At 40.3% G+C, this 20935-nt stretch overlaps 3 protein-coding genes across 3 annotated transcripts; 1 reads left to right on the forward strand and 2 right to left on the reverse strand.

Moving 5' to 3' along the window:
• Positions 1–9825: 9825 nt before the first annotated feature.
• LOC149390098 (uncharacterized) lies at positions 9826–10257 on the reverse strand. The gene has a single exon (XM_089618964.1). The coding sequence runs from the start codon at positions 10255–10257 to the stop codon at positions 9826–9828; it is 432 nt and encodes a 143-aa protein (XP_089475090.1).
• A 930-nt stretch (positions 10258–11187) lies between these two features.
• Positions 11188–13366, forward strand: LOC149390099 (cinnamyl-alcohol dehydrogenase). Its single transcript, XM_089620487.1, has 6 exons — positions 11188–11351; positions 11418–11531; positions 11618–11848; positions 12360–12648; positions 12732–12882; positions 12961–13366. The coding sequence occupies exons 1-6, from the start codon at positions 11263–11265 to the stop codon at positions 13155–13157; spliced, it is 1071 nt and encodes a 356-aa protein (XP_089476613.1). The 5' UTR covers positions 11188–11262; the 3' UTR covers positions 13158–13366.
• On the reverse strand, positions 13322–18457 carry LOC149390100 (Nucleoporin autopeptidase). The gene is made up of 13 exons (XM_089620486.1): positions 18260–18457; positions 18055–18095; positions 17600–17896; positions 16988–17488; positions 16676–16909; positions 16078–16601; positions 15774–15858; positions 15643–15673; positions 15098–15236; positions 14853–14969; positions 14589–14763; positions 14352–14411; positions 13322–14243 (listed from the first exon to the last, which is right to left on the reverse strand). Exons 2-13 carry the CDS (start codon positions 18074–18076, stop codon positions 13564–13566), a joined length of 2865 nt encoding a protein of 954 aa, XP_089476612.1. The 5' UTR covers positions 18077–18095; positions 18260–18457; the 3' UTR covers positions 13322–13563.
• Positions 18458–20935: the final 2478 nt, after the last annotated feature.

The following is a 20935-nucleotide window of genomic DNA, read 5'->3' on the forward strand; positions in this document are numbered from 1 at the left end:
GCTCTAAACATATTGAGAGGGAATACCATTTGATTCGAGAGATCATGTAGCGCGGAGACGTGGAAGTGAAGAAGATCTCAACGGTGGACAACCTAGCAGATCCATTCACCAAGGCCCTAGCGAACTAGGTCTTCGACCAACATCGAGAGGGATTAGGCATGAAGGACTACACACATCTTCTTTGAATCAAGTGGGAGTTTGTTGTCAATGGTGCCTGCAAGAAGAGTTGTAGTCTTTATTTTATACATTTGATGTAATAAAGTCTCATGAAGACTCTTGCTTGTATTTGCTTATTCATTAATAAAAAGTTGAAACGTTCATTCATTCTTCCTTTTCTGTTTGAAGCTTTATGATAAAACCTTAGTCTTTAGTCCATAAACAAACTTAACAACTTACGAAGAGACAAATGTAGATTTGCATGAACAAACTCTTCGTAGTTTGCTTAAAATGATATTCGCAATCTAATGGTTAAAGGACTATTGACCTCAGTACGATTGTTAGGAGAATCTATGATGTCTGGTTATGAGGCATTGAGGGTTGGAGACTCTATAGTTCTTCTAGGTATCTTCCGAAGGTACTGAATTGACCAGTGCACTTCTAGAGACAAAATAAGAACAAACCATTTAACCTCTTATGTCTCGAAGTCACTACGTATGGATTGCATCTTGCTTACCTTAATCCTGAAATGAGACATGCCATTTCACAACTTACGTATTCTCATTTGAGAAAGTCAGAGTTCGGACTCACTATGTGATTCTGAACAGGGCATATTGGTGAAGTACTAAGTTGTGAGAATGTCATGAGTAACTTTGTGAAGTTCTCATAGATATGAAATTCATGTACAAGATTGCTGAAATGCAATGTATATCACCTCATGCTTTGTTCCTTGAAATATGAATAAATGAACTGGCCAGTGTCCAAATTGAGTCATGACTCTTTTAGATGAAACAATTTGACTTGTTAGCTCCTCGTCAATACATTGTTTCTAACTTATTCACAAGCGACAAAGGAGTTGAGGAAACAACAACTAGAAGGGTAAAATGGTAATTTCGTAAATCCCGACTAGTTGATGATATTCATGAAGGGTAAACATAGTTAATATTCAGTGGATCCGCTCATCATAATTTGGTTGAATTCTTGAGTAGAAAATAAATTCATTTGAACCGAGAGATTTTCAGTGTCAACTCTTTAGTGGAGTCAGTTGGCATTAAGTTAAACTTGGAAAAGGTTTGTGAACTTTTGAGTCCAAGTGTTTAGCTCAAGCTTTGTTCATTTGGATCCATGAGGTCACTATCACAAATCATATCGAGTAGGAATAGTTAAACTAGAAGCTAAGTCAAAACAAGAACGAGACAAGTTTTATGAAAATTGTCAAAAGGGTAAATTTGTCTTTTTGGACATAGCATGAAATGAATGTCAATAAATTTTTTGACATGGTCATATGATGGTCTAGATCACTTGCCCATGATGTGTTCATTGGGCCTTGTGGATTAATTTCATTTCATAGAATTTTACTTGAAAATTCTCAATGAGCTTTTCTTATGTTGTCATAAACAAGTAAAGAAAAATCTAGAAGGACTTTCTAGAAGCCTTTTGGCCGTCCAACCCAAGAGAATGGGAGACTAATTTCGTGCAGCCCTAGTGTGAAGGAGAGATTATTTTGTGCATTAATGTATGAAGATACTTGCCAAAAGAAAAAGACGAAACAAATTTGCATCTAGATGCATTAGGGAATTCGGCCAAGTAAGGAAGGGAACAAAAGAGGAAACAAATCCAAGGGCTTCTAGAAGCACTCTTGGCGGTGTGACTCTAAGGGAAGGAGAGCAATATTTGCTCATGAATATATGATATTCAATAAAAGAGGAAACTACCTTATTGAAGGTAAAACCTCTCCTATAAATAGAGCTATCATTCCCTTCATTTCATTCATCCAAGTTTAAGAGATTGAGAGACTCTCTCTCTCTAGAACTTGGCCGAACTCCTCTCTCTCTCTCTCTAGTTATTTTTCGTTTTTGTTTTGGCACCTAGGTCCTCATTTGACCTAGTGGTTTTAGCTCTTCGACTTTGAGACTTGTTCTCGAGTCGTCGTGTTTAAAAGTGCCCACTCACTAATTCCTTATTTCTCGAGTGATTCATGTGATAGAAATTTTCGTGGTTGCTCGAGTTGGCGAGGAAAGAAGAGAGACGTACTGCGAGGGAGACGAACGTTTTCAACCTTCCGAAAGCTCATCAACGTTCAAGCTTCTAAAAAGGTTAGTAAATTATTTATGCTCATAATAGTTTTTTTTTACATGTGCTTGCTCTTTGTCTAGGTTAGTAAAATCGTTTTACTTGTCAAAAGAAAATTTTTAAAAATTCGCCGCTTACCGAAGCGTTAAACTTTTTCCTAAACCCTAGATCAATTCCAACACCAACTGCACTGGAATAAGGAACAGTGTGGATGTATCTTTTATTCTTCATTTGTTTCAGGGCATTGACTCATTGATAGCTTGAAGTGATGAGCTATAGGAGTGTTCACCGGGTTGGCTTCACTCATATCAAATCTTTCCAACACTTTGGCTAGATATCTTCTCTGAAATAATCCAAGCCTTCGTTGACTTCTGTCTCTCTCAATCTCCATTCCCAGAATAACCTTAGTAGGATCAAGATCCTTTATTTGGAATCTTTTACTGAGGAGAGCCTTCAGTATCTGAATCTCTGACTGTTCCTTATTCACAATCAACATATCATCCACATATAAGAGTAGATATATGAAACCAGCAGCTTAAAGATCCTTTAAGTACACGCACCAATCATATCGACTGCTCAAAAAATCATTCTCAGCCATGAAAGTATCAAACTTGAGATACCACTGCCTAGGAGACTGTTTAAGACCATAGAGAGACTTATGCAAAAGAAAAACTTTCTCAGTCTTAACACCAATCTCAAAACCTTCAGGCTGTTGCATATAAATGGTTTCATCCAGATCTCCATATAAGAAGGCAGTTTTGACGTCCATTTGTTCCAACTCTAAGTCAAAAATGGCAACCATAGAGAGAATGATACGAATTGACCTGTGTTTGACCACCGGTGAGTAGATTTCGTTGCAGTTAATCCCTTCTTGCTGTGAAAACCTTTTTGCCACAAGTCTGGCTTTGTAGCGTGGATTTTCAACTCAAGGAATCCCCTCCTTGAGTTTGAAGATCCATATTAAGCCAACTATCTTCTTGTTCACTGATTTGTCGACAATAGTCCAGGTTTCATTCTCTTTTAGAGACTTTAGCTCCTCTAACATAGCTGATCTCCACTGATCCCTCTTTATACTGAGACAAGCTTGCTTGAAGGTTCTTGGTTCATCTTCAAGCAACTCTGGCCCAACTAAAAAGGCAAAGGCTGTGAGGTCATAACCAAACCTCTGAGTTGGCTTGTGAGTCCTTCTTGCTCTATCTCTCACAATATTGTAGTTAGACTGATTATTTGAAGCATCATCAGCCACTTGATCTTCAGTATCATCTGATTGAACTTCAGCACCTTGAGAGTGATCTGCTGCTTCCTCATGTTGACCCTCCTCAGCAACCCCATACTGTTGTTGGTCATCTCCAATGGCTTCCACAGTTGGTTCAACATGTGATTGTGGTGCAGGATCTGTTGAAATCTCCACCTGAGCAGTTGACTCTGTGCTTACTTCATCTTCTTCTGCAAGATTGTCAAGATCACTTGGTGATTTTCTATCACAAAAATCATCTTTTCTGAAAGTAACATCCATGCTGATGATGAATTTCTTGTGTCCTATTTCTAAGAACCATAACCTGTATCCCTTGACTCCTTCTGGATAGCCTATGAAAACACATTTCAAGGCTCTCGGATCAAGTTTCCCTTGTTTGATGTGTACATAGGCAGTACAACCAAACACCTTGAGTTTGTTGTAGTCTGTTTCATGATTAGACCACATCTGCATAAGAGTCTTCAAATTTATGGTTGTAGATGGACACGTTGATGAGATAAGCTGCAGTTTTAACAGCTCCTGCCCAGAAAGTTTTTGGAAGCCTTGCGTGTATCAGAAGGCACCTCACCCTCTCCATGATAGTCCAGTTGAATCTCTCTGCAGGACCATTTTGTTGAGGAGTTTTTGCAATTGTATGATGCCTCTGAATGCCATTTTGTCTGCAGAAGCTATAGATGCATTCTTCACAGAAACCTAAGGCAGTGATCTTTTCATCACCAAGAACTCCCTGCTTTGCCAGTTCTGTCATACCTCTTTCACTGACATGGCCTAATCTCATATGCCACAGCTTGGAATTGACATCTCTTGAAACACTGGCAGTTTGACCAGTTATAGTTTCAGCAGTGAGAAAATAAAGGCCATTTCGTCGAACACCTTGCAGCACAACTCTGCCGTTCTTGGATACAATCAAGATTCCATTTTCACTAGCAAATTTGAACCCTGCCTGTTCTAGCACTCCGAGAAGGATTAAATTCCTTTTGAATTCATGGATGTACCTGACATTTTGCAAAGTTTTAACCTTGCCTTGATGATTCTTGAGAGTCACGGAACCAGTGCCAACTGCAGGGAAATGCTTGTCATTCCCAAGAAGAACCATCCCATCCGAGTTCGAGAAATTCTCCAGCCACCCCTTGTTTGGCGTCATGTGGAATGAATAACCGTTGTCAAGAATCCACTCGGAACTGGGTCGATCAGTGGTGACCATCAAGGCTTCAGCACTGTCGTAGCCGTCATTCTCACCAACCGCGGCTTTTCCAGTCTTTGACGTAGAGGCACCATTTTCTTTCTTCTCCAGACAATCCTTCTTCATATGGTCTTCCTTGTGATAGTTGTAGCACTTGTATGCGAAATGCTTCTCTGGTTCGTCAGGCTTTTGCTTTCCCTTCTTCTTCTTTGATGACTTCTTGTCAGGTTGAGAACGAACGAGGAGGCCTTCTGGTGCAGTTTTCTTCTCGCCTCTCGATTGAGGAGCCTTTGCTTTCAGCGCCAACTGAACTTCCTCTGTGGTGATAGAGGATCGCCCATATTTCATAGCATCGACGAAATTGGCATAAGAGGGAGGCAAAGCATTCAGAATCAAGATCGCTTGATCTTCATCGGGAGTTTCAACTTCGATGTTGGCAAGATCAATGATGATTCGATTGAATTCATCAAGATAGTCTTCAATGGGTTTATCTTCATGGATCTTGAATCCAAACAACATTCCCTTTAGATAGATACTTCTTGATAGTGATTTCTTCATGTATAGGCTTTCAAGCTTCTTCCACATGCAATGAAGAACTTTGTCTCCAAGGTACAGGATGATCGTGCTGTACACGAGTTCATTCATCTCCGCCTTCTCTTCCGGAGTAACAGTCTCTGTGTGCTTAGCCTCTTCATCGATTGCCTTAGAGATCTTCATCTGAACAAGGATTGCTTTAATTCTTTGCTGCCACAACGCAAAATCTCCTTTTCCATTGAAGCGCTCGATTTCCATCTTTGTGAGACCCATCGTGCTCTATCAGATTTGTTGGTGAAGGCTCTGATACCAATTGTTGTAACGAACTCAGCGATGAATCAAGAACTCGGAGATTACTTGATCAATACGCAACCCAAGAACTAACACGCAAAACAAATCAAACGCAGAAAACAATGAACACACGATATACCCTGGTTCAGCAATTTGCCTAAATCCAGCAATGAAGATCAAATCACTATTAGGTTTATCAGATTACACACTCGTCCTCACTTTTCCCCAAATTGTGTTTCCCATACAAATTATCTCTCAAAGTGTTTCCCCAAGTGTTTTTCAGACTGACTGAGATAACAATGAAGTTGTTGGTGGATCGAGCTCGCATCGGACACGAACGATCGCTCCGATGTGACTCGTTTGAGATGATTCCACCATATAACCATATTAATGCGGAAAAATAATTAATTACGCTGATCATAAGCTAATTAAATTATGGTTATAATTAACAAGATCTAGTTATGTTTAATTCATTTAATTCACGAGAGCATATAAGTCAAGCAACCGATATAAGAGTATACGAGTACTTACATTGATTTTCGGTTCACGAACTGAAAGCTTTCACAATCCGTCTTCGTCTTGAACGTACAAGCTTCCACACGATCGAATAAGGAATTCCTCCTTCAAGGACTCGATGTGATGACACCTTAGTCTTCCGAGACGTAATCTCCGAGACGAATAAGAAAGATGAGTGGGCACAGTCTTTATCTTACTAGATCACGAAACTAGGTGTTTCGAGATCTCGCTCTTATTTTACTAAGAACGGAAACGAATTTCCGAGGGGAAGAGAGGCAGAAGTGCTCGGCCAAGGTAGGCTAGAGAGCACGAAATTTTCATCAAATAATTGCTTATTTTTGCCTTCTCATGAACCCCTATTTATAGTAGTAAAAGGAGATATTCATGGAATCTTCCAGAATATTTTATTTTCTTTTATTGTGTTCACACTAGAGGTTTTAATCTAGGCCATTGGATCTCAACAAGTGAATCCTACTTTTTCTCTCATCCATCAGATCAATATCTATGGGATATTATTCTTTTATTTAAATAGAGAATAATTTATTTAGTGAGATAATAAAGGAGAATATATTATTCTCCTAAATATTCTCCTAAATACTTTCCTTTAAATAGGAGAAAATATATGACAATATCTTATATTTTTCTCTCTCCTTTATTTAAACAACTAAAGAGAAAATATTGGTGAATACCAAATTTGAAATTTCGAACTTGATGGCACACGCCCAAGGAGATTTGCGCAAACCCTAGTGCCAAAAAACCAATTTCGAATTTTCCATGTGTGCAAGGCCCAATTGCTTAAAACCCAATTAATTATTTATTTACTTGGTCCAACAATAAACAAATAATTAATAATTGTTTATTTACTTGATCAAACAATAAATAAACAATTCTACCATAAATATTTATTTAATTTTGCGAATACCCGTTTTCCAGAATTAATGCTGTCAATCACAATTACAGCAAGTGAGATTTAATAATGATAGACATTATTATACGAAAGTTCTTATCTGCCTTTATCAAAGCCGAATCGGGGACTATGGACCTAGTAATAGAAACTTAACAAATCCGATGAAAAAGACGAAATAGTCCTTTCTCTTTTGTCCATCGATTCGTCTAATCTTGGTCAAATACTCCACCTTGTAAGCCAAGACTGAACTCTCCTGTATACTAGAATTATATTTACTCATCGTGACGAGTGTCCACTGATATAGTCAGTTCGTGATCAAGATCCTCCAGGTTCAACCCGTGTCAAGAGAAGTCAATTTATCCGTTATACTTCTCTTGATACATATCAGCCCTAAGCATTGTTGCTTCCCCAGCGAAAGATTCTTTCGAACGTTACTTACTTCGAAAGTGCTAGCAATCTATCGGTTCTGGAATCAACCCTTAGGTGAGTGAACATTAACCTTCTTTCAGGAAGGCTGGATTCCGTATCTGTAAATCACTTCCCACTCGAATCATGCTCTGAGAAAACTCCCAAGACATAAGCTGTGATTAGCATGAATAGCCTTTTAGCGAATGAGTCAAAGAGCTCAGTAACATAACCCAGTGTCCATGATCACTTCAGGATTTAGATCAAGTCTCACTGTGACCATCATAGTGGCCTCGGTTAGTGTGTCGTAACGGTCCTTAAACGACACATCTACAACCAAGACCTGTCCAAGTCGTACACTTACCACAAGTGTAGAATGCTCCCACATAGTGATCAGCCTTCACCCATGTGTTCCACATATATGACTTTAGATATAGCTTTCCAGGCGTATATCAGTCATCGACCATGTTTTAGCACACCGCCCGAACTCAGGTGCCCAGCACGTGACTCAGTTAGATACGGAGGCTATGGAAGATAGTTGTTATTGATTCTAATTGTTTAGAACTCAACCCACTAATCATATAATGCTAATAAAGTAATCTTATTATCGAATTTAGTAATCATTATCTTCAAGTGGGCAATATTCCCAACAGAAGTAACATTATTACTCTCTTCATTCTCCTCTATTTAAAACATAAAAATTACAAGCATTAAACAACTATCAATCTCAGCCGTAGATTGCTTCCTGCGCAAGCAATCTTCTGGTATGATCCACTGGTCGAACTAAGCTGTAGATTCCTATAACCGAGTCTATTGATGAAGCCTTGAGACTGACCTTATAACAGATATAGCTATACAATAGGAATTTTTTTCTTCTAAATATGTTGCTTCATTAATAATCAACGCTCTTGTGAAATCAAGAGTTAAATGTCCGTGGGAATAGACTCTTCATGGAAGATACAATCTGACGATGAATTCGATACTCTTGCTAGAGAATGTGCAACAGAATTCGCAGATCGTTTGTCAAATTGTAAAGAAACAAAATATAAGTCAAAGAGCATGGTTTTACAATCGTGTACTAAAATACTAAAAGCGGAAATCATAGTGTCTTGGTGTTTTATTGCTTGGATGACTTGTAGACAATCTCCTTCTAGAATCACCCTGGACCATCCATGAGTCTTGACTCTTGATCCAGTTGAGCGCTTCTCGTATGTCGATAGCCTTTGCGACAGCCGATGAGAACGCTCCCGTTCTGCTACCAGAAATGGCTTCGATACGTGTACTACAATGGTCTCGAGCAATTTCACCAAAGTCGAACTTCGATTGTTGTTGAAACCAACGCAGCATCGTTGACTTTAATACATCCTTCATGCGGCGGCTTCCATCTATCAGCTCCATCTTCTTCCTCCGCATGTCGTTCCGGCTCCACCTCAGCGTTTTCCTGCGCCGTAGTCCACTGAGTGAGGGTTTTTGTCGCTAAGGAGATCACCTATGATGCGAACATGTGCTTCTTCTCCCACACCATAGCGTTACGGGCTTTTCAGATTGCCCAACGAGTGCAAATGTTTCAACGCTTCCCTTCTTCAACTATTCGTGCCTAACTCTTTCCAACCAACACTCGAGATTCAACACTGATACTCCTCCATCGTGGCGTCCCGTGTGGGTCCAACAATTCCTCACGAAACTGCATTCGAATAAAGCACGGCTCGCTGATTCCGGTTCGATATCACACATCGGGCACAGTGGGCTTATGTTGACTCGTTTTGAGATCAGTTGATCAGCAGTTGGGAGACATCCGGAAGCAGCGCGCCACATTAAATCCTTACACTTTGGGGGGGGGGGGGGGGGGGGGGCTTTACCTACCATAACCATTTCCACACATCTTGATTGCCATTGTTACACCTATATCCCCTCGTTCTTTGAATCACGTGTACGTTCTCTTCACTGTATACCAGCCCGACGGTTCTTTCCAGTACCATCCATCTTTGAAATCCGTCATGCACAATGGCACTGGTAGGATCAGCTATCTATCCCTCTCGTTAAACAGTTCTGAAATCAGCTCCAAATTCCATGTTTTATAGCTATTATAAATTAAATCGCTCGCTTTAAGGCATGAAAGCTCGGACCTTATCGAGCTAACAAAATGGGAGTCATCATGTGGCAGCCAAGGCTCTCCCACAACCTACACTTCATTGCCCGTTCCAATACTCCTCCGACCTCCCTTTTTTTATGATATTAAGTGCCTCCCATATGCTATGCCAAATGAAACTTGGGTTTGCCCTAACTGAGGCGTCTAATACCGAGCCCCGTGAATAATACCTTGCTTTAAAAAAAATTCTACTAGCGTATCACCTCTCGTGAGTATTAGCCAAGCTTGCTTTCCTAAATAGCAACGTTGAAATCGTGTAGATGCTTGAAGCCAATTCCTCCTCTATCTTTATGATTACACATCTTCTCCCACGATGCCTTATGGATACCACACCTATCTAGCCCCTTGGATCTCCGCTAGAACTTGCTGAATAGGCCTTCTATCTCTTTGCACATCCCTTCCGGAAGCAAGAACACGCTCATTGTGTACGTAGGTAGAGCTTGAGACAAAGTATTAATTAGTACTTCTTTTCCAGCTTTAGACAGTAATTTCCCATCCCAACTTTGGATTTTGTCTTTCATCCTCTCGTTTATGTATCCCAGTATTGCGTTCTTATTCCATCCAATGGTGCTCGATAACCATAAATACTTGCTATCCCGACCCGCCTCCTCAATTTCCAAAATCTGGCTCGCTCTCTGTTTATCTTCCTCTGTCATGTTGTTGCTGAAAAACGTGGAGGATTTCGTGCAATTTATCATCTGGTCGGACGCTAATTCAAACTTTTGAAGTGCCATCTGCGAAGAGCATATGCGAAACCGCCAATGCCCCTCTAGCAACACTACAACCATGGATCCTGCCCTTTCTCTCGTATATGCGGATGATGGCTAAGAGGGACAATGGGTCCCCTTTCCGGTAAAATTGGCCCTAGCTCTTGACCTTCGTGGGCAATATTGAACCGGACCGACGATACACACTCCATAATTAGCTTAATTCATCGATTACAAAAAAAAACCCATTCTCGACATAACCTCTCATAAAAAATTACGACTGATCCGATCGTACGCCTTGCTCATGTTGAGCTTGGCTGCCATAAATCTTGTCTTCCCATCTCTCTTCCTCTTCAGATAATGCATCACTTCAAAGGAGATCATCATATTAGGAAACATAATAGGAAATGTATAACAACATATTACAAGCAAAATAATAGGAAACTAATTAGTAGCATAATATTAGCAAGTAATTGATATAGAGATAAAATAGGAACTTAATTCTTGCTGAAAGTCAGCGTGAACGTGTATATCGTTCAACAAACAAAAATACCGCAAAATAGGATAATCATGTATTTACAAAGATGTTGTGAAATATGAACATAGACAAGACCAATTTATAGAAAAAAGTGTTTATGAGAGAGATAAAGAGATATTTGAATGTGAAGGGATAATATTTAGAAATTAAGAGATATCACTCATGTACATTTTAGTTGGTCTTTCTTTTTTTCTTTTTTTTTGAATGCCTTATGATATCGTGATATGTATGCCCCCTATTAGGTTTTTTTTTAATGATAATATTAAAGCTATTCTTCATGAACTAAATATCGCATAGATAATTGGAGAAATTACAATAATTATACATGTTTAAAATGCTAGTTGATGTCCCTTCTATTTATTGCCTTCGTCATTTAATAACTGAAATCCGTCTGGGCCTGAGGGCAGTGTCGGCCCACTTAGGTGAACACGAACCGACTATATCCACAAAGCCAGGGGTTGCCATGTGAAATCATTTTGGGGGTTTTTATTTTTATTTTTTTAATGTAATGTGACATTGTGACCAGAGTTATTATACTCGAAGAGAAAATGAGGAGCGAGAGTGAGAGCAAGGAATGTGTGGGATGGGCAGCCAGGGATTCGTCCGGCCTCTTGTCTCCCTACAATTTCAGTCGCAGGTAATCATACAACTCTATCGATGCATACTCGTACACGCACACACTGATTATATATATATGACACAGAGCTGTGGGAAACGACGATGTGTCCATAAGCATCACCCATTGCGGAGTCTGCTACGCTGACGTCATCTGGTCAAGAAATTACATCGGAGATTCCATCTACCCTCTAGTGCCCGGGTAAGCAATCGCTTCGCTTGCCTCTATTCTATGTCAAAATGCAAATAACGATCCAATCTTTTTCGATATTGAAAATGAAACCAAAGGCACGAGATCGTCGGGATGGTGACGGAAGTGGGCGATGACGTGGAAGGATTCAGAGCTGGGGACCGAGTCGGGGTCGGGACGTACGTGAATTCGTGCAAAGAGTGCAGTTTCTGCTCCGATCATTTAGAGAACCACTGCCTCAGGGGCTGCGTTCACACCTTCAACAACGTCGATGCCGATTCCACCATCACGAAAGGAGGCTATTCCTCTTTCATCGTCGTCCACCACAGGTCAGCGAATCACGAGAAATTTGAAAAAATACGGCTCATAAGCCGTGAAATTGCATTTTTGTCCAAATTGGTCAGGAAAAAAATGACTGCCTGGCCAAAATGCCCTTAATGACGAAGGTCAAACAGCGTACAGCCTCAACCGGAACCCAAAAAAAAAAAGCCTGTGGCCGGAAGTTGACAGTGAAGTGTGTATCCGAATACATGTATTGTTGTGAAGTGTGTATCCTAATATCTGCAATGCATATGTGAAACCACGTCGGAACATATATAAATAGCTTAAGGTTTTCGTGCATATGTCGTAACATGACAGAATGATTAGTCTTGAGAGATCGTGAGTAAAAGAAAGATTGAACTTGAACGAGAGTGTGTTCGTGTTCTTGGAAATTTGAAGATCTAATGGGACGCTCTAGTGCTGATTAGGAGTAGCATGACTTGGATCCGAACAGAGGATAAGTCGTTGTGTTGTTGGTTTGCTGTGATTTGTTAGTTAAGACATGTTTGGTTTGAGCAGATATTGCTTTAGGATACCGGAAGGGTATCCGATGGCGTCGGCGGCACCTCTGCTGTGTGCCGGAATCACGGTCTACTCTCCGATGAAGCGACACCACATGAACCGCGACCCTGGAAAGTCTCTCGGGGTGGTCGGCCTCGGCGGCCTCGGCCACATGGCCGTCAAGTTCGGCAAGGCTTTCGGGTTGGCCGTCACCGTCTTCAGCACCAGCGCGTCCAAGAGAGAAGATGCTCTTACGCTGCTCGGGGCAGACAGATTCGTTCTCTCCTCCGATCAACACCAAATGAAGGTTGCTTTTCACCATTATACATACTAATTTCATTCTTGTTAATGGATTTTTCTATATATTTTTTTTTCAACATCTGGGATCAGGAAGTTGCCAATTCGTATGATTTTATAATCGACACGGCTTCGGGGGACCACCCATTTGATCCGTACATGTCGCTGTTGAAGAAGGCAGGCGTACTCGTCTTGGTGGGCTTCCCGGGGGAAGTCAAGTTCAGCCCTGCAAACCTCATTTTAGGTACACTCTTTTCTTCTCACCAGGTGCGTTTTGTATAGGGACCAGAGTGAAGATTGTTAATGTGGTGTTGCTGGGCAGGTATGAGAACCGTCACTGGAAGTGTGACGGGTGGAACAAAAGAGACGCAAGAAATGCTGGATTTCTGTGCGGCAAATGATATACATCCAAATGTAGAAGTCATCCCGATTCAGTATGCCAATGATGCTCTCGAGAGGCTCATGAACAAGGACGTCAAGTACCGGTTTGTCATTGATGTCAGCAACACGCTCAAATGAGAACAGACAAGCCAAAGGATTGTGGAATCAAGTGAAACAAGAATATTTATTTATTTTTCTTTTTATCAGAGACGCGTTTCAATGCAACAAAGTGAACGAAATATTCGCCAAAAAGATTGGAGTTGATACAGTTAGGCTATCTACGTAGTGTAGAATTAGTTAAGTTAAACAAACAAACATTACGATGTAATATTGATAAAACCATTACAATCAGTTCCAGCAAAAATAAGTAATTGATCAAAAAAAAAAAAAACGCAAATACAATCTATCAAGACTATGGAAGTGAAAAAATTATGTGTTACAAATTATAAACCACGCGACCAAAACATATGCAGAATTCCTAAACCTATGTACAAACAATAAAAAGAGAAAAGCCAGACACAGATAAAGTAGAGAGAGAGTAAGGTCAATGGAAAGCATCTTTATCGTCTTCATCAGTGAGGCCGTAGCCACTAAAGTGATCAACCCGGAACTTCCACTCTCCATTGGCAGGTGCGTAGGAAATGAATTCGGCCCCTTGATCCTTGGCCTTTCTCTTGAGCATCTCCGTGTACTTGTCGATTTTGAGTCCTTCGGTGATGTGACGCCCGGTTTTCTTGTCAAAGCACTTGATGTTCAAAAGCGTCACCTCGGCCGGCTTATTCAGGCCTTGGCCGACAGGAGGTTTCTTGGTGTCGTCCATGTACACAATCACCTCTCGGTTGTTGAACTGAACGAGGGACTCAAGGTCGAGCCTGCGAACATCCGTTTCCCCGAAAAATTTGATGCTCCCGAAACCGTGCCGACCGACCGTAAAGTCCTTGACTCGGCAGCAGAAACCGGGTTCGGCTCTCTCCTTGGCCGCCAGCTCTTGGATCCGGGGCTCCGTGTAGTAGTCGGACCGCCGGAGCTTCGGCATCAGAGCCTCGATGCCGGCACCGTGTTCATACACTATAGCGGCCTCGCCAGCCCTGTGCCCGCTCAGCGTCTTATAAGAAGAATCTTCCTTGTGCTGCTCGTCATGAACTCCATTACCTTTCTGGTTAGTTTTGACAGAATCAGCCTTCTGCTTCTCTTGAGCGATAGCATCGTCTCCAAGTTTATCATCTGCTTTTAACAAATGGCCAAGGAAATGGATTTTATTATCTTCGAAAAACAATATAGTAAAAGAATAGGCCATTTCTAGTAGGTGCTCCGTGGAACTTATACACGTACTAGTTTTGTCTTCAGAGTGGAATCCATTCACAGCAAGATGTGCTTCCCCAGAACTTTTTCCTGCACAAATAAGGTTATGAAGTCAGCAACAAATTTTTAGGCCTAAATATTTAACAAGATTCTCAGATTTGATCTCCAGCTAACACCCCCTTCTATTTTTTCTATCACCTATTACTGTGGAACATGTGACCTTTTTGGGACCACAACACGAGCTGAATGCAAAGTATAGAAATTTACCATTCTCGTTAATTGGGGAAGAATCCTTGAGTGGGGAAGGTTTATCGGCACTAGGCTTCGAATGCCAGTGGTCTGCAGGACGGATGACAAGCGCTCTCGGATTTTCCCTCGGAAGAAACAACGCATCTGCTTTTGGTGTGCTGTCTGTATTATCATCATCGCTGAAAAACGGAACCTTAAAAAGAAAAGAAAAATATAATCATTCACCTCTGTATTGGGATAAGACTGTTCATTAAACCATGTTTCAAAACTAAGCATCCATACCTTTGCACCATCAGTTTTTGGATTATATTTCCTTGCAGGCAACCTGATCCTCCTTTGTGACAAGTGCCGAGAAGTCAAAAACGATGATATTCTAACATGAGCAGCTTTGTCTGATGCCTGAAAGGTAGATAAAAAATATCATAATAAATCAGTTCAACATCACACGCCATATCATAAAATATGATGGAAAGAGATGAGCCTCTAAAAGTAAACTTGAGAATAATAATATTATATATATGACTTACAGGCATGCTAGATATTCCATATTGAACAGAAGGCGTGGTTCCTCCGCGGCCGATTGACATTTGTGGCATTGCAGGGAGTGTTCCAAAAGGATTTGTGGCGGGAACTGGCTGCACAACAGCTGGGTTTTGTGTGGCAGACCTGTGATCAATAAAGCAATCAATGACTAAAATATCCGTTGCTCTCGCATAAGATCTAAAAAAATCTGATTTTCGGAAATTCCCACTTGATTAATCTAAATTGAGATACTCTATTTCTTCTTTAAAGATCCAAAGGTTCAAAGATGAAATTTGCTATTAAAATTTGGCAACGATGTGCAATCTCAATAAGGTAGCAATCAATGACTAAAATATCCGTTGCTCTCGAATAAGATCTAAAAAATCTGATTTACAGAAATTCCCACTTGATTAATCTAAATTGAGATACTCTATTTCTTCTTTAAAGATCCAAAGGTTCAAAGACGAAATTTGCTATTAAAATTTGGCAACGATATGCAATCTCAATAAGGTAGCAATATAGATATCAATGGCTGATATATAAAACTTACATATTGGCAAACATTCCCGTTCCAGGAGCCCCTGAATTGGCAAGAAAAAGAACAATATAAAAAACAGTACACTTTTAACTCCAACAGTAAAAACAGTAAAATATAACTGCGAATTACAAAACTTGGTATACCTGGTTGTGAGTTAGAAAACATAGGAAAGGAGTTACTTGTCTGCTGTGCAGGCTGAGATGTCGAAGTAAATCCAGTAAAAGATGGCTGGAAGCAAACAAACAATAAATATTCACATGAATGGAAAATGAACAACAGCTTTAAATTGGCATTTGTTCATATCAAAATGAGTGCGATAATACTAAATACGAGGAGGATTAAACTATATGGAGTGCAACACTTTTGACATTACACCGAACATAATATGCATCCACAGCCCTTAGCCGATAAGGAGCAATGGCCATCGATAAATCAAAAGGTACTTACAGTTGTTTGATTGAAGTTCAAAGGGTTTGATGACACCGTGAGTGATGAAGTGCTCGAGAAGGTATTTGCAAACCCAGTAGAGGGGGTATTAAATAGGCTATTCGAAGTAAAGGAAGGAGTTGCACCAGGCCCAAAAGTAGCAGTGGTTGGTCCAAAAGACACTCCTGGCTGAGTTGGAGTTACATTGGAGAACAAGGACGGAGTTGATCCCGGAACTTGAGGGGAAAAAGAAGGTGTCGTGAACGAGGGTGAGCTTGCTGGAAATAAGGACGAGGATGTACTTGAAAATGGGGCCGAAACTGGTGAGAAGAGCGAAGGAGCTGATGAACTGTTGAAAAGGCTTGGCGAGGAACTCGATGCAGGCATAAACCCAGTAGCGTTAAAGGTTGAAGTTGGTGTTGAAGTTTTTGGAGCAAATAAATTTGTAGAGGTTTGATTAGAAAATGAGGTTGGAGTCGTTTGGCCGAATGGCGATGCTGAGCTGAAGTTCATTCCAGGAGCTTGAGCAGCGGGCATCGGTCCACCTGAAATCACAGAAATACAAAACAAAGTCAGTATTTATACATCATTTGGATAAACAAGAGTCTCAAGTTTGAACCTTTATCGCCCAGCTGGTAGTCTTCCCATCTCAACTCTTCATGGCTTTTATCTTTGTAAATTGGCATAGCAGATATCGATACTAACTTTGCAGTCGCTCCACCAGCATTGTTGCTGTCGGGTTCAATGGTCGCTGCATAGGAAGCGGCTCTACTTCCTCCACGCTGAGCCCCACTGAAGGTAGACTGCCCAAAGCCGGTGCTGCTCCCGAACGCTGGCGTTGTTGTTTGGGCTCCTGTGGCACAATCCAAGATTCATACATGTAAATAAACAAAAACAACGCGTGGACACGAAAACAAGTAAGGAGACTCACCAAACACAGAACTCTGGGCCCCAAAAGGAGCGGGAGTGGTGGTAGAAGTGGGAAAGGGGGTACTACCAAAGGCAGAAGCTGTCTGGCCAAATGCGGGTGAGGATCCAAAGCTGAACGCCGGGGCACTCGAAGCGCCAAATGCAGAACCGCTCTGCGCACCGAATGCTGAGGTGGCACTTGAACCGAACGCGGGGGCGCTTGAGGTCCCAAAGCCACCGCTGGACCCGAACAGAGAGCCAGGCTGCGTGACTGTGGAGCCAAAGGCCGACGTGCTCTGAGGAGCACCAAAGGCTGACGTACTCTGAGGAGCACCAAAGGCGGGTGTGCTCGTCGCCCCGAAAGCAGGCTGACTTGACCCGCCGAGGGGCGTGGACGAACCAAACAAGCTGCTTCCAAACGCTGGCTGCGATGCCTGCGCCGTGCTTCCGAACGGACTCGGTTGAGTGGGAGTGGACGACCCAAACGCTCCGAAAGCAGGCTTTTGACCAAACACCGATGAGCCTGCGGATGAGAGCACGAGCAACAGATCAACAATTTAACCAACAGCAATTACGGAGAAGAGACTCAAAGAATCTAAATTAGATGACAAGTGCATAAGAACTAAAAAACTACCACCAAACGGCGATGACGAAGCCCCAAAGGCTGGAGTAGAAGATGAGGCCCCGAAAGCAGGCGTTGAGCTTCCAAAAGCCGGTGAAGACGAAGCACCAAAGGGAGATGGGGATTGAGTGGCGGTGCCAAAAACTCCAGTGGAAGTGCCTCCAAAAAGGGAAGCCCCGGTTTGTGAAGCCCCGAATGGTGCAGTGGAGCCAAAGGGTTTGGGAGCAAAAGGGTTGTTGATACTAGAATTGCTCGTCTGCCCAAACCCCGACGGAGATCCGAACGGGCTATTAGATGTCTGCCCAAAAGCTGTATCGAACCAAACCCATTATTCGTCAGAAACATAATTTCAGAATTAAACCAAGCGCCATAGAGTGCTATTAATATTGTTAGTAGAATCATTAGTTCACCGTCTTAAAAAGTAACGACACATTAAACATATACTAAGAACGCAAATGAAGACTTACGGTTGGAAGTAGAACCAAACATTTTGTTGTATTGTACCAGCCTGCATATAAATTTCAAGAATCGGCCATAAGCGATACAATTTAAAGTAGAGAAGTTCGAATATGAGTTCAAACGCGATTTACATATGCGTGTATTCGTATACAGTCCGGACCGAACTCGTTTCGATTAAGCTTCATATTATATCATAGCTCTCAGAAAAATTACCTGGTCTAACAAATTGGGATTAAAAGCGACGATGCTCAAAGATCGTCGGACGTTGGAATCGGTGCTAGGGTTTCCCAAAGAAAGAATACGTATGGTTTATCAGCGGATTAGAAAATCGCATAGGATTAGGAATACGATCGATGCGGAGACAGTATGAGATGAGAAGGGTAAAAAGAGGAGGCTAAATATATAATCCCATCTTCTTCGCGTTGGATCTACGCACGCTTAAGAAGAAAGCGCAACTCTTCTGTCGTTTTTCTCGTAAAGAAAAAGAAGAAAAAAAATCTTCAGTCGTTTTTTTCTAATTTTTTTGCGTTGAATCCACGCTTAAAGAAAGAGAAAAATGCTTCGCATTCTAAAAATTGGCTGACTAGATATGTAGTCCAAAGAGCCCCATATTTTAAAATATATCCCAATTATTAATATTTAAAAAAACAGTTAATTTGTTATAATAATATTCCAATATTTCAATAATACCAGAGGCGGTTCAACCATTTTAAGGGCCTTGGGCGATGGATAAAAAAAGGCCATTTTTTTTATCAAAATATTTATGTTAATATAAAATTGAAAAATTCAATTTATAATTATTAAAAGTTAAAAATGTAATTACCAAACTATACTAGAATTAAATTTAATTATGTCATTGTAATATGTTTTTTTACATATAATATGTTTTTTTTGTAAACACAAATTCATAATTTAACGTTTATACACATAAGCGTCTTAGGCCTAAAAAATAGGGAATGATGCTTGTCATTTGTAAAATTGTAAAAGGCATGTTTCTATATGTTCTTGGAACAAGCTTTTGTTTGATTTTTTATTACTTTTTCAAAAAGAATTAATTCATAATAGCATGTTATATTTTCACACATCTATTTCAGTTTTATATGAGTGCAGTATGTGAGATTTTCATAACTCTACTTTTTCGATTTATATATATAGTTTGAGGCCCTTTTTTCTTTATATTTTTTTTATTGAAGTATGTGGGCTCCTTTTCTTTTGACTATTGAATATGGGCTTTATTTCTGGGTGATTTTGGTTCTTACCCTTAAAAATTAACGCATTTTATTCCATGCCCTTAAAAGTTTCAATTTTAAGTGAATACATTTCTTAAACAAATAATACCTCATCTCTCAAATATACCCTTCTCTTTTTCTTTTTTTATTAATTTTTTAAAAAAAAACAGCCCGGAGAAACATCTTGAGAAGGTGCTCTCGTGCTTGGGCTCGTTCACCACACCAGCCATCAAAGCTTCATTCAGGCGGAAGTTGACGTTCCGGCGGCGAAGATGAGTTCCGGTGACGGCGAGTTTTGGCAACGATCGGACTATACTTGAACGGTATTGACGTTGCAAAAACTCAAGCTCTAAACAAACTAGGACTTCGTTTTAGGTAAATTCATCCATGAAATTTTTATATTTCGAGTTTGATACTAATTTTGTTGTGTTATATTGAAAACTTTGTTAGATTTGAACCATAAAAATATGTATCTAACTCAATGAAACTTTGATTGGAAAATATTTTCGAATGTTGAAGATGATCGTCGAACTCTACTGATACTGGTTATTTGCAGTAGATCAGTAGAGCAGTAGAGTTTGATTTAAGCAGTAGAGTTCCAGAATTAGATCAGTAGAGCAGTAGACTGGTATAGTTATATCAATAGAACAAAGTAGATTTATATAGTAAATTTTATCATTGGTATTCTAATTTTTAATTTTCATATTGTATATTAAATTTATCATTAGTATTCTAATTTTTAATTATCATTTTGTAGATAGTGACGGAGACTACGATAACGGTTTATTACAATGGAAAGTGGAACGAAGAAGACGGCTCGCATAAGTGGGTTAGTGAAAAGAATGATAAGCCTGTTATCATCGTCATAAATACCGAGGTCACGTTAGCCGACGTAATTGAAAAATTGTGTGGGAAACTCAAAGTGGATAAAAGTAAGCTAGACTTGAAGCTAAGTTTTATGTCAACTTCATGGGATGCGTTCGATCCTATTTAACATAGAAGATGGCGATGATGTATATGGTTTCTTGATGGATCGTGATGAAAGAAACCGTAGAAGTTCACTCCGTGTAGAATTCATAAGACGAAGAGAATTCCTTCAGTGGGAGAGAAGATGCGGAAGAATAGATGCTCAAAATGCAATCAATTTGGACATAACATATCAAGATGCCCTTTGAATGGAGGAGAAGCTAGGTCGACACCAACAAAAAACGCAAGAACTGATAAAAAAAAAAGATGCTTATATGTATTATTTTGAATTGACTTATTTATCGTATGTCCATGGATGTTTGTTACCATACATTATTGCTTTCATTTTCTTATATTGTAGTGATATTAATATTGATCTACTAACCCAGTAGAGTAGCTCTAATGCTCAGTAGAACCACTAGTAATATTGATCTACTGACCAGTAGAGTAGCTCTAATGCTCAGTAAAACCACTAGTAATATTGATCTACTGATCAGTAGAGTAGCTCTAATGCTCGGTAGAACCACTAGTAATATTGATCTACTAATCAGTAGAGTAGCTCTAATGCTCGGTAGAATCACTAGTAATATTGATCTACTGACCAGTAGAGAAACTCTAATGCTCAGTAGAGTCACTAGTAATATTGATCTACTGACCAGTAGAGTAGCTCTACTGCTCAGTAGAGTCATATTAT

Source organism: Urtica dioica, chromosome 7 (assembly GCF_054948205.1).
Source record: "Urtica dioica subsp. dioica isolate 48M chromosome 7, U.dioica_male_clone48M_v1_H2, whole genome shotgun sequence".
NCBI classification, from domain to species: domain Eukaryota; kingdom Viridiplantae; phylum Streptophyta; class Magnoliopsida; order Rosales; family Urticaceae; genus Urtica; species Urtica dioica.